The 19,428-nt window shown below is 42.5% G+C and overlaps 1 protein-coding gene across 16 annotated transcripts in view; it reads left to right on the top strand.

Moving 5' to 3' along the window:
• LOC110983999 (sorting nexin-33-like) overlaps positions 1-18,923 on the top strand; it is a 48,196-nt gene extending 29,273 nt beyond the window's left edge. For 8 of the 16 annotated variants that reach the window (XM_087131241.1, XM_087131245.1, XM_022243762.2 and 5 more), the window contains 12 exons: positions 3,881-3,999; positions 4,653-4,749; positions 5,481-5,606; positions 6,042-6,156; positions 6,547-6,677; positions 7,560-7,663; positions 8,347-8,450; positions 10,327-10,404; positions 11,175-11,204; positions 13,560-13,726; positions 14,278-14,392; positions 14,778-18,923. In XM_087131241.1, coding sequence (XP_086987367.1) covers positions 3,881-3,999; positions 4,653-4,749; positions 5,481-5,606; positions 6,042-6,156; positions 6,547-6,677; positions 7,560-7,663; positions 8,347-8,450; positions 10,327-10,404; positions 11,175-11,204; positions 13,560-13,726; positions 14,278-14,392; positions 14,778-14,917 — 1,326 coding nt within the window. In that variant the 3' untranslated portion in view covers positions 14,918-18,923. Of the gene's footprint in view, positions 1-67; positions 536-3,880; positions 4,000-4,652; positions 4,750-5,480; positions 5,607-6,041; positions 6,157-6,546; positions 6,678-7,559; positions 7,664-8,346; positions 8,451-10,326; positions 10,405-11,174; positions 11,205-13,559; positions 13,727-14,277; positions 14,393-14,777 lie in introns of all 16 variants that reach the window. The other 8 variants (XM_087131234.1, XM_087131233.1, XM_087131236.1 and 5 more) reach the window with 3 other exon arrangements.
• The last annotated feature ends 505 nt before the right edge of the window (positions 18,924-19,428 follow it).

The raw sequence follows: 19,428 nt of genomic DNA on the forward strand, positions 1-19,428 counted from the left end.
TGTGGCTTAGACACGTTTCACTCTTCATGCGACTTTGCATGATATGAGTACGTGTGTTTCAATCTAGCAACAGAATGATCAACACAATCAGCAACAGCAGCAGAAGAAGTATCGCTCCCAGCCTAAGGGCATCAAGAAACCCTTCCAGGCTAACACGGTCCCCGGCCCCCGGAGGGGGTCCAGCACGCAGGACCGTTCCAGCGACCCCGAGACCACCTCGTCCTCGGACCCCACATACTGCAATGCCCGGCAGGTGGCGGGCATCGGCAAGAGCCGCTCTTTCCACCACGGCAAGATGTCCACCTTCCAGCAGCGACAGGGCAGCACTGGTGGGACAGGCAGCCTCCGTATCATGCTACCTAACCGCCCACTGGAACTCCCCCCGGCTCCGGCCGGCGGCCGCCACAACCAGCAGCAGCAGCAGCAAATTTCCACTGACAGCACCAGGGTGGGATACAGGGGGCGGGAGATGGTGCGTGCCGACAGCACCAGCACTTATGATGAGTCGGACGAGGAGTTTGGGCCGGGACATCACGTGAGTGGTGGGACGGACTCGTCTGCATGCCTGGTAGTGTGCATTGTGGCAACTCCAGAAATTTTGTTTTTAAGATCTCCAGAACGGACTGCATGACCTCGGAATGCATTGAACAGAATTTGCGCATCGTGTCAAGGAAACACTCAAGAGTGCTCATTCTCTGCATATGTACGGTTTTTGAAATGGGGAAAACAGGTTGAGAATCCCAAGGTTCTGACTGCTTCTTCTCTTGCCTCCAGGTTGGAAAAATATTTGGACAATGGTTGGAGAATCTGTCAAGGATTTGCCTTCTTGTTTTGATAATCTTGAGTTTGTGACTTCAAGTTTACCATCTTTTTCTCGTGCTGTTCGTGAAACAAATATTTTGCCACTTCTTCCGTCTTTGTTAAATTCCCTTTTGCAAGAAGATGGCTGGGAAAGCCTAACACTCTTTACACGTGAACATCTGTAAATGTCCCCTTGTATCCTTTTGTGTGGCTTCTAACTTTTGCCATCCTTTTCTCATGCCATCCTCTCAGAAAAGAATTTAGAAAATCCTTGAGGAAATTTGTGACGTCTCACTTCCTTCACCTGAGGCAGTTTGTTGGCCTCCATGCCAGTTTATGATGTCCGAACCAAGAAGGGAGAGGAACCACTTTGACATTCTCTAAGGCAAATATTGCATTACCAACACAAACAGGGGACATTTGCCGACCTGAAACTGGAGTTGATCTGAAGGTCACCAAATCAAGGGTATACTTGGACATACATGTACATGTATGTGCAGTTGTCGGCAAGCCTTCAGTGGCTTAAGGGGACCATTTCTTTTGTTAGGCAAATTAGGACTGCGTTTTGGGGATGTTAGTCTGTCCCCCTAATCTTTTCAGTCCCTGCAATATCTTGTGTTTGTCCCCACAACTATGGAACAAGGATGTGTGCATTCTCTCGCCGCCCCCTCGTCCCACCACGTCACCTACTGTACTGGTAATTCCTGGTGTTCAGAATTAGAAAGCGTCCGTGGGCACTAAAATTTGGACGGAAACAAGTCGAAGTGTTCAGTGCATCTGCAAGGCAAGCCAGAAGCCTCGGTCCTTCAATCCAGGTTGAGGAGTCAGGACACCACAGTGTTCCTTTTGGATTTTGCATTGTTGTGTTTGCATGCATATTCTCTCGTGTGTTCATGTACATGTGCCAAAATGCATGAGCGCTGTACATGTGCGTGTGCGATGTACGTAGCATGCTGTTTGTCTTGTATTTCTTTTTAACCTCATCACAGTGTTGGTTTATATGCACCTTGCACCAGTACTTGCATGGAATCATGGAGTTTGCAAATGCTTTAAATTCTCCAAGAGGTTCTTGTTATACATGTATGTGATGCAATCTGCGAAAACCCTTCACATGGTGAGCTTTGTCATTTGGGTGCATATACAAGTAAACTTCCAATTCATATGGACACGTTCTTATTTTCAGATATATTCCATTTAATTCTAGATTGTCTACAACATGAATCTATGTTGTCTGACCCTATCTGCTCGACCGTACGCGAACTGAACCACACTGAACAAGTTGAGACTGGAGTGATGCCAGATGTTCGAATCTCAAATGACCTTTCCTTTTTGAAATACACTTGAACTGGCTGAGATTACCGTAGGTTGAACTTGCTGACTGCTGAGAATGAACTGGTTTGTTTCATGTCTCGGATTCATTTGGGTGAAAGCTGCTGGTCAAGTCCCATTTTTTGGCCCCATTGACACCTTTTGCTACTAGTATTTCGGTAATCACAGCCATTTCAAATCAAACGCGAGTCACCTGTACTGTACATGCAGTCTCATGTTCGTAAGCTGTCCCCGCAAAAGTGACCGAGGCATTCCTTTGGCACTGCTGACCCCTGTCACTTGCGACTTCATTTGCGGGTGTAATTCAACTTTGGCTCAAATCTGCAATCCTTATATGCACATACATAAACCAGTACCAGTTGGCTTTTTTTCTACATCACTGACTAGTCATGGCTGCAAATCACCGGATGAAAAAACAAGAGTAGAAGTTACACTCTAGGGTTGGCTGAAATTCTCCAAGTGGGTCACAGGACAACCAATTCATACAGTTTTGCTTGGAGATCAGTTTGAGAGTCCAGGGGCCAGTTTCATAGAGCTGCTTGAGCACAGAATTTGCTTAAGCACGAAAAAACCTTGCTTAATAAACAAAGGTTACCAGCTCACCAACTAACCAAAAGACAGGTAAAGATCATTCCAAAACAATATTCTGTACATCACAAGAAGTTTTGGCTGGCTGGCTGATTTGTCAAGCAAGGTTTCTTGGCACTCGAACAAATTTTTGGCTTAAGCAGCGCTATGAAATTAGCCCCAGGACAAAAGAGGGTAGGCGTATTTGTAGAGCAGACTCTTAACAATACAATAGCAAGTTTCAATTTCAGGTTGATACAGTAATTGTATTTTGCCAATTACTGTTTTAAGCATTAAGTCGGTGTAGAAATAATACTGGTTTCATTCTGTAGTAGCGGATGTTATTGTGGGATGTTTTGAACAGTTTCTCCGTCTGACAGTTTTGCTTACAAATTCAGAGAAACGAAACCACAAAGTGCTTTGCATTGTGCAAGGGATTGAGTTTTTTGGGGGCAATTCCATTGTTATACCAGCATTCTTCTTCAAGGCAGTTAGTTCTGTGCATTGACACATATTTTCAGAAGGGAAATTCTGTCTCAAACTTAGGAGTTCTATTCCCAAATTAAATATTCTGTTTCTGAAAGAGAAGTTTCAATTCGAAGAAGGAATTCCATTTTGAAAAAAGAAGTTAGTTCTGTGCATTGACACATATTTTCAGAAGGGAAATTCTGTCTCAAACTTAGGAGTTCTATTCCCAAATTAAATATTCTGTTTCTGAAAGAGAAGTTTCAATTCGAAGAAGGAATTCCATTTTGAAAAAAGAAGTTAGTTCTGTGCATTGACACATATTTTCAGAAGGGAAATTCTGTCTCAAACTTAGGAGTTCTATTCCCAAATTAAATGTTCTGTTTCTGAAAGAGAAGTTTCAATTCGAAGAAGGAATTCCATTTTGAAAAACGGGGAATTCTGCTTCAAATCACACGGGAAGCTCCATTTCAAAATGAGGAATTCTGCTTTGAAAGAAGACATGTATCTCTTTTAAAAATGGGAGGAAATTCCTGTAATTCTACCTGTTTGTTTGGAAGCAGAGAAACATTTGCTGTGCAGGTGAGGCAAAAAAAAATACATTTAACATTGCTGCTGCGAGAAACAATCCCTGTTCTGCATCCTGTAGATCCGAAACAACTGGTACATGTACCACAAGAAAAATCAGAAATGAAATGCTTTTGTTTCACTTCTCCAGGATCCGGCCGTCAATGGCTCAGGCAGTTACGGCCTGTCCCCACCCAACCGACAGTACAAGCAGCGCAACAGCGACATGTCGGCCAAAACCACGGGCACCGTCAAAAAGAATTTTGCCAGGTAGCGACTCACAAAACTTAGGGGAAAAAAATAAAACAGTAAATGTATTTACCTGTTACATTTCACTACAGAAAAAACCCATCTACATGTATGTACCTGGTATGGTATTCCATCAAAGTCCAGTTTTGCATCTACTAAGAGAAATCTTATTGTTGCAACCCCACCAATTTTCACCAATGCCAGCAGCATTCTTTTCCCATCAACATCTTGCATTTGGAATTGTAGGACCATTTGAGGGTTTTGATTACAACTCTTTCCAAATTTTAGAATTTTAGACCCCAAATTGTGATTTTTTTTTTTTCAGAGGTTTTTGGACCACTAAGGGTTTGCTATGTTTGAGCACAACGTACCGGAAGATGGAGTGCGAAGTGCCTTTACATGTAATCATCACTTAGAGTAATAGAAGTCATCCGTCGTTTTCTATTAAAAGCCCTGAAAATTCACAGCATTGTCATTGTTACGTTCTCTCCGCTGTATGTTTCATGTATGGCATCGTTGATTAAGTTCACTTTGTAGTAGATGTGATGCCAACCTCCTCAGAATGAGGTATCATCCAAATATCCCATAATTCGAACCCTATCCATTTTGTCCCTGCATTTTCTAGTTCTTCTAGTCACAATTTTAACCCAATATGTGGTGTTCTCTCCTTGCAGTCGTTTTTCAATGTTTGCCAAGTCGGGCGGAGAGGCCTACTTACTCGGGGCCGGAGCCAAGAAAGGCTTCTCACCAAATGTGGAAATCAGAATTGTGGTGAGTTGTACTCATCCATACTACGTTGGCTTGGGCAAGGCCAGGATTTTTTGCAGGGGGTGCAAAGCACTTTTTTTTTGGGGGGGGGGACATTTCCATGGGGGTAGGGAGGGCAGTAAAGCACTGAGTCGGCAATGAACTAGTCGTATCAATGGAAAGGCGTCAATGTACAGATAGTCATTTTTTATATCCAAGGAAGTTGTTGATTTTCGTCTCTTTTTCTTTGTCTTTTCGTGTCTTTCACTTTTTACCATTCTTTCATTTGTATTTTTTTTTCATTTTATTTCCGGGGGAGGGGGCTGGGGGAGGGGGTGGGAGAGGGGGGCAAGCAGCCCCCTTTGCTACCCCCTCGCATTGCCAATGCTTTATTGTTTCCCAGTGGTGGGGATTGGGCAGAGAGGGAAACGAGGGACAGTAGACAATGGATACAGCTGTATTCACAGTTGTGCACAGGGGGGGATGATGATTTGACAACAGTGTAGCCAAGGGAAAGTGTAGACTGGCAGAATGCAATGGGCAAAAGAATCCAAGACCGAGGTCTGGACACCGACAGCACAGTTGGGCTGGCAGAATGGTTCGCATGTGCAAAATCTGCTCGACGAAAAAAGATCGGGAATCTAAATTCCAAGTGGTGAAGGCACATGTAAGTTTAGGTGATGCAGTTGTTGATAACAAAAAAACAGTTCTGAAATATTTATTGTGCGGAAATTTCTCTCGTTTCTGACCATTAGGAAACCAATGATGGGCCGGTGTGGGAAGATCCCGGTAGATTGCCGGCCATTGAAATCAAGAACCCAAAGAAGGAGACAAAGATGAAGGGAATCAAAAGCTTTATTGCATACCAGATCACCCCCTCGGTAAGACAGTGGTTGGTCCCTGTTTTCATTGGTATTTTTCTGATAATGGATCGTCCCATTGCGCATGTGGGGTACACAAGATGAACTCAGGAATTTTTCTGTGGTGAGTGGGGGGGTGCGTCAATATTTTGATCTTGTCTTTAAGATGGATGATCAATCAACATAGGAAAAAGTACAAGAAATTGAAATTCACTGAGTAAAGAAATGTTATCTTTCTGCCGTGATTAGTTCAACGAAATTTGTTTTAGCTATTTTGCTAGGTTTATCTGGGATCATATTTTAATAGTGCATGTTTATAGCTGTGTTGCACGTGAGATCTAACCCAGTCTGAGGAAATGGTATTGTCCAGCCTAAATGTAAGGGGCATTTTGCGTAGTTAATTGGTTCTACCATTTCTTACGGAGGGTAATCATTGTCCGTTTGTGTTGATAACAGGATACAGGCATCCAGGTCAGTAGGAGATATAAACATTTTGACTGGTTATACGAGAGACTGGTGGAGAAGTTCACATTTGTGTGCATACCGCCATTACCAGACAAGCAAGTGACAGGTAGGGTGCTACACATTTAGTGCTGGGACTTTCCAGTTAATCTGGTAACTAATTAACCGAATATTTTGGGCGTGAATTGATATCTTTATCATAGGTTGTTACTTTGCAAGTGTGTCTTGGCTGCTACTTAAAACTTTTCAGTGATTACCGAATTGGCTGTTGTTTGTCGGTGGTTATGCCACTTGTCGTTCAGGTAGAGGTTAAAGAAGTACTTGATTCGTAGATTGTTAGCCACAAAGGTTGCGTCTAAGAGTTTTACCAGCTACAGTAATGCTTATACATGTGTCGAATTACTCATCCCTCTGTTTCAAAGGGATGGGTGGGGGGTATTCCTCCCCCGTCTTCCTGGAATTTACTCCCCTTCTTACAATGTCTGTCCTGTCTGGGCAGGGCGATATGAGGAGGCATTCATCGAGAAGCGAATGGAGCAACTCCAGAGATGGATGAATAGGATGGGCTCCCATCCGGTCATCGGCCAGGCAGACGTCTTCAGGCATTTCCTCTCCTGCACCGATGACAAGGTTTGTGTCTTGATATTTCCCCCTTTCTAGTTTGGCCAGGGGTTAGGGGCATACAGGCTAACACCTGTGTCGACATTGTTTTTACATGTATTTTGCATTTATTCACTGGTGAATTCAGAAAGAACATAGCAGTTTTGGGCTGTACGCTGCCCAGTGGGCCAAGGGGTCTGTTTCCCTTCAGAAGATGCTGAATTGGCAACCTTGCTATTTGAATTCAGATCTCTTTGAAAAAGCCAATGCTGAGTCCTGCACTTTCATTGCCGGTGTCAACTTTCTATCTTACCAAGAACTGTAGCAGTAGGAGCAGTCTTCCTGACTTTTTGGTGGGCTCGGGGTCTGTCACTATGTTCACGTCAGCCGTTAGTCATGATATTGCACATCTATCTAGGCATATAACGCCGGGTCATGGTTGGTTTCACGATGGTGAATGCCGGACGCTGATAATCACTCGACACTACATCTTTTGGGGCAGTCCGTAGTCATTGAGTGATATTTGTGCATCGAGGGTGCAAGCTGTGCGTAACTTGGGCAAATTTCAATTAAGCGTAACGATCCTATAAAGGTAAGGTCAGTGACCTTGTTAAAGTTCAGTCATTTAAACTCTGCTAGCAACACCACTAGTCTTCTTTGGTGACTGGTTGTTAGCACTTCAAGGACAGCTGTGAACCATATGTACAGTACATGTAGGATGATTGGGTTTCAGTTTTTCAGCTGCGCAACTGACGATAGACCAGCCTTTAGCCACGCTGTGACTCGCTCTTAATTTCATTGTATAATTCATCATTTGCGTATTACCTCTCAGTGTTTTTTCTTTAGCAAAAACTAAAAAAAATTACTTTTTATCTCTCACCTCTTCCAAATTCACTTGTGAACAACCAACAGAAATGGAAGCAAGGCAAGCGAAAAGCAGAGAAAGACGAGCACGTGGGAGCAGCTTTCCTCCAGGTCATCCAAGCCCCCGAGAAACCTATAGAAATAGCTGTTGTGTAAGTTGACAGCACCGCGTCCCAATTACGCAGCTACGGCTGGCTATCACACGCATGCATGGGAATGGATCTGTAGCCGATACCCAGTAGCCTCCATAGGCAGGCGTATTATTTTTTAGCCATAGCCAGGTAGTTGGACATGGCTTAGTTTAGCATTCAGTTTTAGTGATCTCGTATTATGTTGGACTATCCTTGAGACACCTCAAAATGTCACAGCTGGAGTGCATGTAAAGTGTCAAAAACTCCATCATTTAGACTTTATTCTAAAAAAAAGGACCACTTGAGCATCTCTGTTGTGTAATATCAGTAATTTTTATTCAAAAGCAGAGGGAATCTGTTGTGGCTAACTAGAAAATAATTCGGAAGTGACTTTACAGTTCTTTACACCATAAGCCTCCACTTTAAGCTTGCACGTTGATGAGACTTGAATCCAAACTCCTAAAACTTTTTGTTTGGAAGTCTCAAAATCTCCCTTTGTCCTTCACTCTGCACAGTAATCCAGCGCCACATTTGTGACACCAGAACTTCCTCTGGATATTGTAGTCCCACATAACTTACAGTTGCTCGAAGGTGCCTTCCTCAGTCCTGCAAAATCTTTTTATAAGCCACGTTGAAATATCTGAGATTTGTCAGATTTCACTAGATTTAATCTCCTGCCTTTGTTTCTCTTTTTGCCGTCACAGTGAGAAGCAGCATGACAACTTCAGCAGGTTCCAGAAGAGTATGGACCAGAATGTAACGATCGCGGTGCAGACCAGCCACGAGTTCTCCAAGAAACACACTGGTCGTACGTATCATGGGATTTGACATTTTGCCCCCAGAATAGCTCTATTTTTAATCACTGTTGGACTCCAACCCCAGGCCAAATCCAAAATCAAGGTCAGAAAAACGAGACTCTAAAGTCCACTTCAGGCCGAGGTCTTTCAAGTTGTATTTTCACGACCCTTCAAATATAACAGCATTGGTTGATCGGATGATCTTGGTTTGAATAAAATTTCTAATAATAAATGCATCCATACATTATGAGTCACGTGTTCAGTGGCAAGCAGGGCTACTCCTGTAATTGGGTATGTGGAACAATTGTACCAACTCACCCTATTTTCGGAAATGTACTCATGTTGGGGAGATTTCACCTTGTAATTTGGGTTTTTGCCTGTACGCCAACTTCTATTCGTAACTTTGAATGTTGCGCGTTGTCAGGGAGCTCGCAGAAATAAAATTCCCAAGCTTACTTGAATAGTGAGAGTGTTTAGTCCGACAGCAGTACCGGCTGCTACGTATGACTCAGACCTGCCAGCTGGCCAACCTGGTGGGCTTTATATCAAAATGCTGTCAAGTGTTGTGCCCTTGTCTGTGTTTTTGTTTTGGTGCGATTGTCTTTTTTTGGTTCAAACTTAATCTCGTGACTTCAAAGATTGCTCGATGAAGTTAAATGCATTTTTGTAGCTGATGTGCTTTGTTCTGCCAAAGGGTCAGTATCAAATACTTTCCATAGGAACAGTTACCTCACATTTTTCAAGAAGCCAGTGTTTTGAAATGTTCACTCTTAGAACATGAAATTCAGACAGTCCCTAAGCTGGAATGGCACGAAGGCAGTGACTGTCATTTTTAGCTGTCACCATAAGGCCAGAGCCGATTTTGTGATGTGACTAATTCTTGTGGGCTCCTCGGCATTGAGCCAGAGGGTTATGTAGAGCAGAATATGAACACTGTCTCATGGCCGTGAGCCAGTCAGAAGAACATTGGGAAGGAAGTATATTGTTTACCTTGTGAGATGAGTAGGGAAAGGGAATGGGGAACCCCCACAGGCCAAGTAGGGACTGCTGCCCAATTGAGAATTGCACTCGGTGTCCTTTCTGACAACGAAGAAAAAGAGGCAACTTCATCCACCAGATGCAGTCTCTTGTGTTGGGCTCTGGGCCAAGAGAACCATACTTGCTAACCACAAGCTTATCCGAGGAGAAGCGGTCACTACCACGGTGCCACTCTTAAACTCAACTTAGTTCGTAGTTTTGGCAAGCCGTCACACCTTAGCGGTACCACCTGCATGGGAATGTGATGCCAACGCGATAATGGCTTCTGATTACCAGAAGAGGCAGTAAACTAATCCATTATGGCGTCTCTGAGGAAACACCATTACTTTGGAAGCATCGCACTCATGCGTGTGTTCTTAAAGTTTTCATATGTGTGTGTGCACATTTATGCAAGTCACATTGCCCTATCTGCTTTGACCAGAAGCACCCCCTCATTGGTTGAAAAAGAGCCATGTTGGTGGGGAGTGTTCATTTTTATTGGTGGCTACGCGACTGCAGCGCACCCATTTCATAATCGTTTGTGAACTAGTGAAATGCAGTTCCTACCAAAGTAACCTCTGTTACTAGGGAAATTACACCCTCTCTTGGTCGCGCTCGGGGCTCATTGGTTGAAGAGGTATTTAACACTCATGTACAGCTTCCTTCTTATCATAGTGCCCCTACAGTAATGGCTTCTTAATCTGGTCATCAAATTTAATCATGTATATATTTAAGCTCTTTGGATTGTGTAAAACAGAAGGTAGATGTTACATTCTTTCGCTGTCACCCCTGTTGACTTGTAACGTTATCCAGTATGATTTATCTAAAGTAAAACATACATTTCCAAAATTTTTCTTTTTCTACCATTAGCCTTCAAGAGGGAGTTCCAAAAGGTTGGGCAGAGTTTCACATTGCTAGCACAGTCTTTTGAATTGGATACCAGACCGCGTAAGTTAAGATTTTCTCCTTTCGTCTCTTCAAGATCTGTTTGTAAAGCTTTATTTAGATCCAGTTGAATTCGCTAATGACACAGTTTGCCTTTAAAATATTGAAATATTGTGTACACTGGTTTTCTTATTCCTGATAATGTCATCAGTCTAGAAATGTATACTGTTTTATTCGTCTTGTGCCAAATGGTGTTTCACCCGAAAACTGATCATTGCATTTCATTATGCTTAGTCATTCATTTTCATGGAATGTGAACCGTGTTTCTAGACAGCCAAGCTTTAAATGTGGCACTTGGAGTGTCTTGGAAATTTTTGGCAGAAGCGGCAATCTGTCTGTTGTCAAAGTGTGATGTGTGCTTCAAATTTGTTCTGAAATGGGAGTTAGATCAGATTTGTGGCCGTCATCTTGAAAGAATCACTTTCGATCCTATTTGACTAAATAGTCACACAGTGGGCTTAAGACTCACTTTGCTGGATTTCGTTTCATCTCGAATTGCACACAACATGTCCAAACTTTTTTTGTCGGGACAAGTTTTGATAATGTTCTCAGATTGTTGTTGTAATGAACATGCTTCTCGTTCGAGACCTATTTACTTGTACATGCTGTTGAATTTTAACGACGTGATCAATGTTTGGACCTATTTTTTTAGAGAGTTCTGTGGTTGGTACGTATTTCATGTACAGTTGACCCATTTCATCTCATTTCATTTGTGTTGATTTTTTCTCTCCTCTGTCGTATCTGTTCATTATTTCGTTGCATGCGTACCGCAGGAAGTGTAGATGACGATAGGCCACCGCAAGGTAGTGTATACGTACACAGTGTATCCTAATTGTGCAGGGTTTGTTGAGGGCGCTGTTTCTGTTACTTGTGACAGCAGTGAGGAGCACTTTGGTGGGTTTCAAATAGGTTTCAAACCGAAGCTTTTTGGTGGGTTGCAAGAGTTTGACGTGCAAGTGATACTTGCGTTTTAAGGACCACAAGCTATTGCCTGCCAAACTGTGCACAGAGCCTATGTACCATTGTTATGGGCAAGACTTCTTATTAGGTCACAAGACCAACGCAAGAAAGCAAATCCGAATTTAAGTTACAAACCATTCAAATGAGCTTAGACAAAAGCATTCCTTTGTCATTACTTACCATGTTAGCTGTGACTGGTCTCATGGCTCGTCTTGTGAGTGGTCTTATGTCTGGTCGTGTGAGTGGTCTTGTGTCTAGTTTTGTGAGTGGTCTTGCGTCTAGTCTTTTGAGTGTTCTTGTGAGTGGTTTTGCATCTAGTCTTGTGAGTGGTCTTGTAAGTGGTCTTGCATCTAGTCTTGTGAGTGGTCTTGTGTCTGGTCTTGTGAGTGGTCTTGTGTCTAGTCTTGTGAGTGGTCTTGTGTCTAGTCTTGTGAGTGGTCTCGTGGCTCATCTTATTAGTGGTCTTGTGTCTGGTCTTGTGTCTAGTCTTGTGAGTGGTCTTGCGTCTAGTCTTGTGAGTGGTCTTTTGTCTAGTCTTTTAAGTGGTCTTGGGTCTAGTATTGTGAGTGGTCTTGAGTCTAGTCTTTTGAGTGGTCTTGTGTCTAGTCTTGTGAGTGGTCTTGCGTCTAGTCTTGTGAGTGGTCTTGTGTCTGGTCTTGTGACTGGTCTTGTGAGTGGTCTTGTGTCTGTTTTTGTGAGTGGTCTTGTGTTTAGTCTTGTGAGTGGTCTTGTGTCTTGTCTTGTGACCAGTCTTGTGAGTGGTTTTGAGATTGGTCTTGTGAGTGGTCTTGTGATAGTCTAGACTACAACAGTCTTCAGTGTGGGGTTGTACGCAGTGAACAGATGATGGCAAGGAATTGACACTGCGCAGCATAAACAGGGAGTGGTTCCCACCAGAGTGCCCTCACTGCGCGGCCTCATTTTCTCTGACTGCTCGATGTTCTATGCATGCTGGTAACTTGTAACTCATCTTTTATCTCACCTTTAACTTCAGCGGCTGCTTTAAAATCGCAACTGCTGCTGACTTGTCAAGAGTGTCTCAGAAACCAGAGTGCCTTCTTTAACCAGTATTAGTCTTAATCCTGCCCAGAGCTTCTCTCATAGCAATTTTACTGTCTCACAAGTGAAGAGCTCTGATACTTTTACCAAGCATTGGATTGGGCATACGAGTCTCTGCAGTTGGAGGCTGTGGGGAACTGCGCAAGATTGCTGGCACTAATTCAAGTCTTTCCTTAGACATTCAGAGCATAGAAACAGGGAAATCAAACTTCATCATGAAGTTCTCACGATTTTAAAATGTACACATGTGTTTTATGTTACATAAAATACTACAGGCATATGTTCAGCTATATAGTCAAGTTGCTTATCTCTGAGCTGAAGAAATGTTTTCATTATTGAATCGCTCTTACAGGAGATTTCTTCATTTCATTTCTACTTCTGTGGCCAAAGCAAATTAATCTTTTTCAACAGTTGTCTTGGATTACATACATGTACATGTATCTGGCTAACTTTGCTGTCATCTCTTTCTAGACTGAAATACTGTTAATATCATTTGTACAGCTTTCTTTAAAAATGACTTGTGGATGACTTGTGGTTGATGTGGACATGTAGTTGACTTGTGATCGACTTATGGTTGACTTGTGGTTGATCTATGGTTGACTTGTGGCTGATGTGTAGTTGACTTGACTTAACTTTGACTTGTGGTTGACTTGTACATGTAGTTGACTTGTGGTTGATCTGTGGTTGACTTCTGGCTGGTGTGTAGTTGACTGACTTAACTTTGACTTGTGGTTGATGTGTACGTGTAGTTCACTTGTGGTTGACTTATGGTTGACTTGTGGTTGATCTGTGGTTGACATGTGGCTGATGTGTAGTTGACTTGTTGACTCAACTTTGACTCATGGTTGACTTGTGGTTGCCTGCAGTTGACTCCCAGTTGACTTGTGATAAACTCTGTTTACATCTAGTTATGCTTTCCCACATTCTCAACAAATTCAATATAAAACCTGTGTAGCACTCACTCTATTGACCTCTACTCTGCTTGCTTTCCAACCCTTGGTTTCGCTTTCAACTTGAGCTTCTATATTTTTTCTTTCAACAAAGATAACTCTGACTTCCACTTTCTGATGGCAGGGATGAAAAACACCTAAGACTAAGCTTTTGGGGATTGTTTCCATTGTTTGTTCTGTTTCGTCCAGTCTCGACCAAGTTGACAGAAGCCATGAAGCACACGGGACAGACGTACGATGCTATCGGCCAGCTGTTTTTTGAGCAGCCCAAGTATGACGGGTATGTCCTGGAAGACTTCTTGCGGGAGTACTCGGGCCTACTGTCCACCTTCCCCGACATGATCAGCTTCCACAAGGTAAGTTGACAATTGGATTGTCAATACAGGCGATTCACAGTGCAGTGCGCCACCAAACGGTTGTCTCGGAGAAGCCTGTTCACAGTGTGTTATGGGATGAATAGTCGACAAAGTCTCATTTGTTGACTGCACTGTGTGAAGAAAACTTGAATTTTTTTCGGACTATTTGTTTATCTTGGTTGAAAATTCAAAATTGCTTATTGCGAATGGTGTTAGGTAGTCTTAAATGATAGTTTTACATGGTGCAGGGAATACCTTAATCCATCACATATCCCCAACTTACGTACAAAGTGCACTTAATTGCAGCAGCGTGTCAACTGTGAACTAGAAAATCGGCCCATCTGCGGCAAGCTCTTGGTGGCTCTGTGTATTGTGAATCACCCGTATTTGGGTTTTTGGTTTGGGCCTCTGAGAAAAATTCTGTTCAAATCAGAATGCGAGACCTTGTTAAGTGCTTCATGAGTTGTGAACGGTAATATTCACAAATGAAGGAGCGGACTTTTCAACACTGATTTACAACATTGTTTGCGTTGGCCCGTCGTCTCTCGCAGCACACCATCTCAACTGTCAAGGAATGCCAGAAGCAACGGGAGGAGCAGAAGATCGACTACGAGGAAGCGGAGGCGGTCAAAAATAGGGCGGACGTGGTGTCCTACGCCATGATGTGTAAGTCCACCGAGTGGGGTCATTTACTGTTTCCAAGGAAATCTTGTGAACTTTTGAAGACGTGTTCCTGAGCAGCAGACTGATAGCACATTCTGTCTGCTTTCCAGATGGAACTAGCCACATGTAGAGTACATGTACATTGCACTTGGCACATTCAATAAGTTCGCCACAGATGCTGTGAACCCCTTGATGTTAAAATGCCACGCCCCTACATCACAGCAATAATCGCTGTTGTTATTCAAAGAGAGATCTGCCCATTCGAATACTCAAATGACAGCTTAAGAATCACTTGTTTCTTACCAAGCAGATAGAGACCTTTTTGTCGTGATAAGCTGTACATACGGTAAGAACGGTTTATTATTTTGGATTTTTTGGTTCTTCCCAGCGGAGATCAACCACTTTCACTCGGAGCGAGTCCAAGACTTCAAGCAGGTGATGCAGAATTACCTCACGGAGCAGATCAGGTTCTACCAAAACATCACCTCCAAGCTGCAAGAGACGCTGCAGAAATATCAAGAAATCTGAACCATGGCAACCGTTTTTTTTTTTTTTTTGAATTTTTTTAACTCACAGTTTTTCTGTTGCATTGATTGTCATTTCTATAAAGTTTCAAAAGATACAAATGCTTCCGTCTTGTCATGGCATCACCAGCTCAAAAATCACAATCTGGCCAAAATGAATTTTCCCCCAAAACAGCTAACATCCTCAATGTTTGCTTTCACCGTGACAAATATATACCATTTGTGAATTGTGCACTTCCGTATATTTTTGCCAAATGCCTAAAAGCAGCACATGTTCTTGTTATTTGTACCAAAGGCATGGTTTCATGTTCCTTCAGTTAAAGGATGAATTTATCATTAAGTATGGGCCATGTCTTGTTAAGCACAGCCTCTCTCACAGATCGGTAAAATGTGGCCAAAATTTTTAGAGCTTGGGTCAACTTTACAATTTATTTACGTTCTTGTGGGATCGGATATGTGCACATGAAAGCGTATACTCTCAAACTTCAAAATGTTGAATTACTGTCTTTTCTTTTATAGAACTATCAATGCAGTGTTGTCCGTGCGCAACATTGATGATTTGTACAGGACATTATAGACGATATAGTATATTAATCATATATGTTCGGGTACAGTTTCATATTTGTTGAGTAGTGTCAAATGATATTCTTTGATAACTTCTTATTCAGGGGGAATCTTGTGTGTATTTTTAGCAGTTTTATCAGCAGATCTTATGTAAACGGCCAGTGAGGTACATGTATGCATTAGGACTAGCCTTACTGCCTTGTGACAAAATAGATGAAAAAAAAAAGCACTTAGAGAATCAATCGAAGATCCCAGCCACTCAGTTTGAAGCAATTTTCTGCGTTGATACCTTTGAGGCAAGGTCTTGTTTGAACCTCAAGTATTCAATTCTATGTTTGTGCACATTTCTTCCATCGACATTGTGTGCCTCTGTTTTCATTTCTCCTCATAAGCTTGGTTTATACTCACAGAGGGGAAAAAAGTCCCAGGAACATTTCAGGAAATCGGGGGGGGGGGGGGTGTTCACACCTTTTGTAGTATCCCTGTAGCACCCATGCGAGGAGCTTACAGATTTGCAACAGGACCTGAATGCATCCCTGCCAGCTCACGTCCCCCTCCCTTCCCCCCGACATCTTTCCTCGACCTCCCCCCCCCCCGACACTTTTACTAGGTTCTGTTGCATTCAGTAGGATTCTTTTCAGCTTTGTTGCCTTGTGTTGCATTCAGCATTCAGCAGGGTACCCAGAGAGAAGTTCATGGGACGAGGGTTAAAAGAAGCAAATTTTGCTGTGCTGGATTAGTCTACAAAGGAACACAGAATTTACCCCAATTGTGCTGGTATTTTGGGAAACATTGTGTTTTACCTCCACACATCTAACCCAAGTCAACAGTCAGTGTTTTTTTTAGTTTGCAATATGAGGAACTGAGAGGATCTGCCTTTCTGTGGTGGCAGTAGACCTTCATCACGATGCTGCCATGTTTGTCTTGTTTCCCGTAGCCTATTTGGCATTAGTAATACAAACATACTGGTAAGGGAGCAGACTATTTTTCCTTCCAGCCTCAGTTTGGTTACATTGCTTTGAGTGGTAGGAGAGCAAGATGGCTGCCCTGTGATGGAGATCAATAGCTTTCTGTATTCCCTCACACGTTTAATTTCCATATTTTGAGGAGTGCTCTAAATCCCACGGAGCAATGGGTTTCGTAAAATTGCACGTCATCTAATGAATTTTTCAAATTTTACCTTTGAACGTATTATGATAAATGAATGATATTTTTAAATCAAGTAATTTTTTTATTTAAAAGAAAAAAAAGGTTAAAAAGTAGTGGATTGTAGCATTTTGAAGTATCAATTCACGTTAAGTGTACAGTGTAAATATAAACTCCAAAAATTCTGCTTAACCTAGATGGAAGGTTCAATTGTTGAATTGTCTTTTTAATTTCCCCCAAACAATTTGGTTTTGTGAACTTGAAGGAATGTACGTGTAATATTTTAATGTTGGGTATTGTTAATAAACCATTTCCACTTTAATTGTAATTTTTTTTAGGGGCAGAGCTTGAGCTATAAGAGGGGTAGAATAGGGCATTTTGGGAGCCAAAACTTAGTACACATGAGACATTCAGAAATTGAGATCAGCTGACTTACCAGGAATATTTATGGTGCATGGTTAAATTTTGTCACTATCCCTGTACTGTATGTGGGTTGAGGGTACAGTCCATCGGACGTTTTGCACTGTACAAAGATTGATATATGATCTCACTTGCTAGTTTGCGTAGGTTTGTTACATTTTTAAAACTTACATTAGAATCTCATTGGACTGTAGTCAAGCCAAGCACAAGTCACCCACTAAGTCATCCACAAGTCGCCCACAAGCCAAGCACCAGTCCCCCACAAGTCATTCACAAGTCGCCCACAAGCCAAGCACAAGTCACCCACAGGTCATTCACAAGTCTTCCACAAGCCAAGCACAAGTCACCCACAAGTCGCCCACAAGTCGCCCACAAGCCTCCCACAAGTCATCCACAAGTCGCCCACAAGCCAAGCACAAGTCATTCACAAGTCGCCCACAAGCCAAGCACAAGTCATTCACAAGTCGCCCACAAGTCATTCACAAGTCGCCCACAAGTCATTCACAAGTCATCCACAAGTCGCCCACAAGCCAAGCACAAGTCATTCACAAGTCGCCCACAAGTCCCCCACAAGTCATTCACAAGTCACCCACAAGTCGCCCACAAGTCACCCACAAGTCGCCCACAAGTCACCCACAAGTCGCCCACAAGTCGCCCACAACTCATCCAGTCTTATTAAGCCAAGTCGCAAGCCGTTGCAGTGAACCGTGACCAACGTTTTTACCTTGTTTCAATTCATCCATGGATGGATTCACAAACAAACTGGGGGGAGGGCAAACTTTCTTTTTTGGGAGCCCAAAAATTGGATATTTCCGTCTCTTGTTGCTCTGAGGGATACTTGTAGGTCTTTGTGCATGCTTTTGAAAGGAAGGAAAATGATAACAAAATAGACCAAAGCAATATCTCATTCAGTATTATTTATAAAATGGGATTTTTGGGGGGAGATCGCCCCTGTTATCTCCCCCCCCGATCTGCCCTTGCAGGCACCCAGCTTCTAGCGACTGAACATGTGACAGTTTGTGAACAGACTTGTGAATTGGTCTTGACTATACAGACCTGGAATGTAATCGAAATGGCTTCCATCAGGGAGATGTGTCTTTAGGTTTTATTGTACCTTTGAGAGCAGTGTCGTGTAAGCAGCCTCAAGTGGTCAAAACAAATGGTGCACACAGCGAAAACTGCATGCACGCCGTGAAATAAAATTGTGTAGCATCATAAAAAAGATGACGTCAAGGCTCCCCTCCACTTTTCACCAACCAGCCCTGAGTGCCCTTTAACCTTTTTTGTTTTACTTCTGAACGAAGATAATAATGCAACCTTGTCCCCATGATGTTGAGCAGTGCGCCCCCTGGCTACCTGCTCTGCAAGCCAAGCTGGAAATACGGATAAAGCGCCTGCCCGGGAAAAGGTTGATGATAATGTGCTGCTTGTGTAGTGCATACTTCAGGCAAATATACAGTGCTGTGCTGAAACAAAAAACTTCACCGGTAACCAACCACAACCGGTGCACACTTTACATTTTGGTCAGTCGCTCCTTGTGGCTAAGAGACACTTGCCTCACATCAAAACAGGAAAATTTCCCAGTGGTCAATTTAAGGCAGAGCAAATAAAACAGGAACTTTGATGTTGAATCTAATATACCAACTTTGTTATAATATTCTGCTTTGTTGAATGTTTTTTTCCATAAAGTAAACAAATAGGCATTACCACCCCATATAGACATTGGCTTTGTAGCATTTGGATGTAATTGGTGCTGTATGTAAATCATTTAAATAAATTAATTATGCGTAATGAGTTGCATTTGCATGTTGCTTCATTACTCCAGTTAGTACTACCTGTTGGCAAGAAAGGAAATAAATCTTGTTTCTTGTGCATGTAAACAGCTTCTCTGTTCAGAGTTGATATTTATTAGTTTGAATGGAGTTGATGATGTTCCATTTTGTCCCTCTTTTTAACGTGTATTTTTGGAATTCAGTAATATTTATATAATAATTCAGTAATAATTGTATGCCCATAGTCGCTGCAGATCACTAGCATTTTCAACTTTTTGTTGGACACAACAGGCAAATTTGAAGGTTCTTAAACATCTGATCACAGGATCGATTGTTTCTCTAGGTTCAACTGACCATTAACATGGGTTTTTTTTCTTACCATAGATCTTAAAGTTCATTGTCAGGGAAGGAAAAAATCTGTCACCTTGACCGTCCCCCTCCAGAAAATGAGGGTCCCCAAATGAACTGTACCCTAGTTGCCCCTCTGTTGGAGCAATACCACATCTGGCCATACACAGCTGGACTAAACGCACCATCATATAACGAGAACAAGTGACTGGGGACCAATTCCACTGGGCTGAAAGTTGCTAAACAGAGAGGACTATTGCTCAGC

Source organism: Acanthaster planci, linkage group LG21 (genome assembly GCF_054643075.1).
Source record: "Acanthaster planci isolate LZ-2023a linkage group LG21, COTS_SCS, whole genome shotgun sequence".
Lineage (NCBI taxonomy): Eukaryota > Metazoa > Echinodermata > Asteroidea > Valvatida > Acanthasteridae > Acanthaster > Acanthaster planci.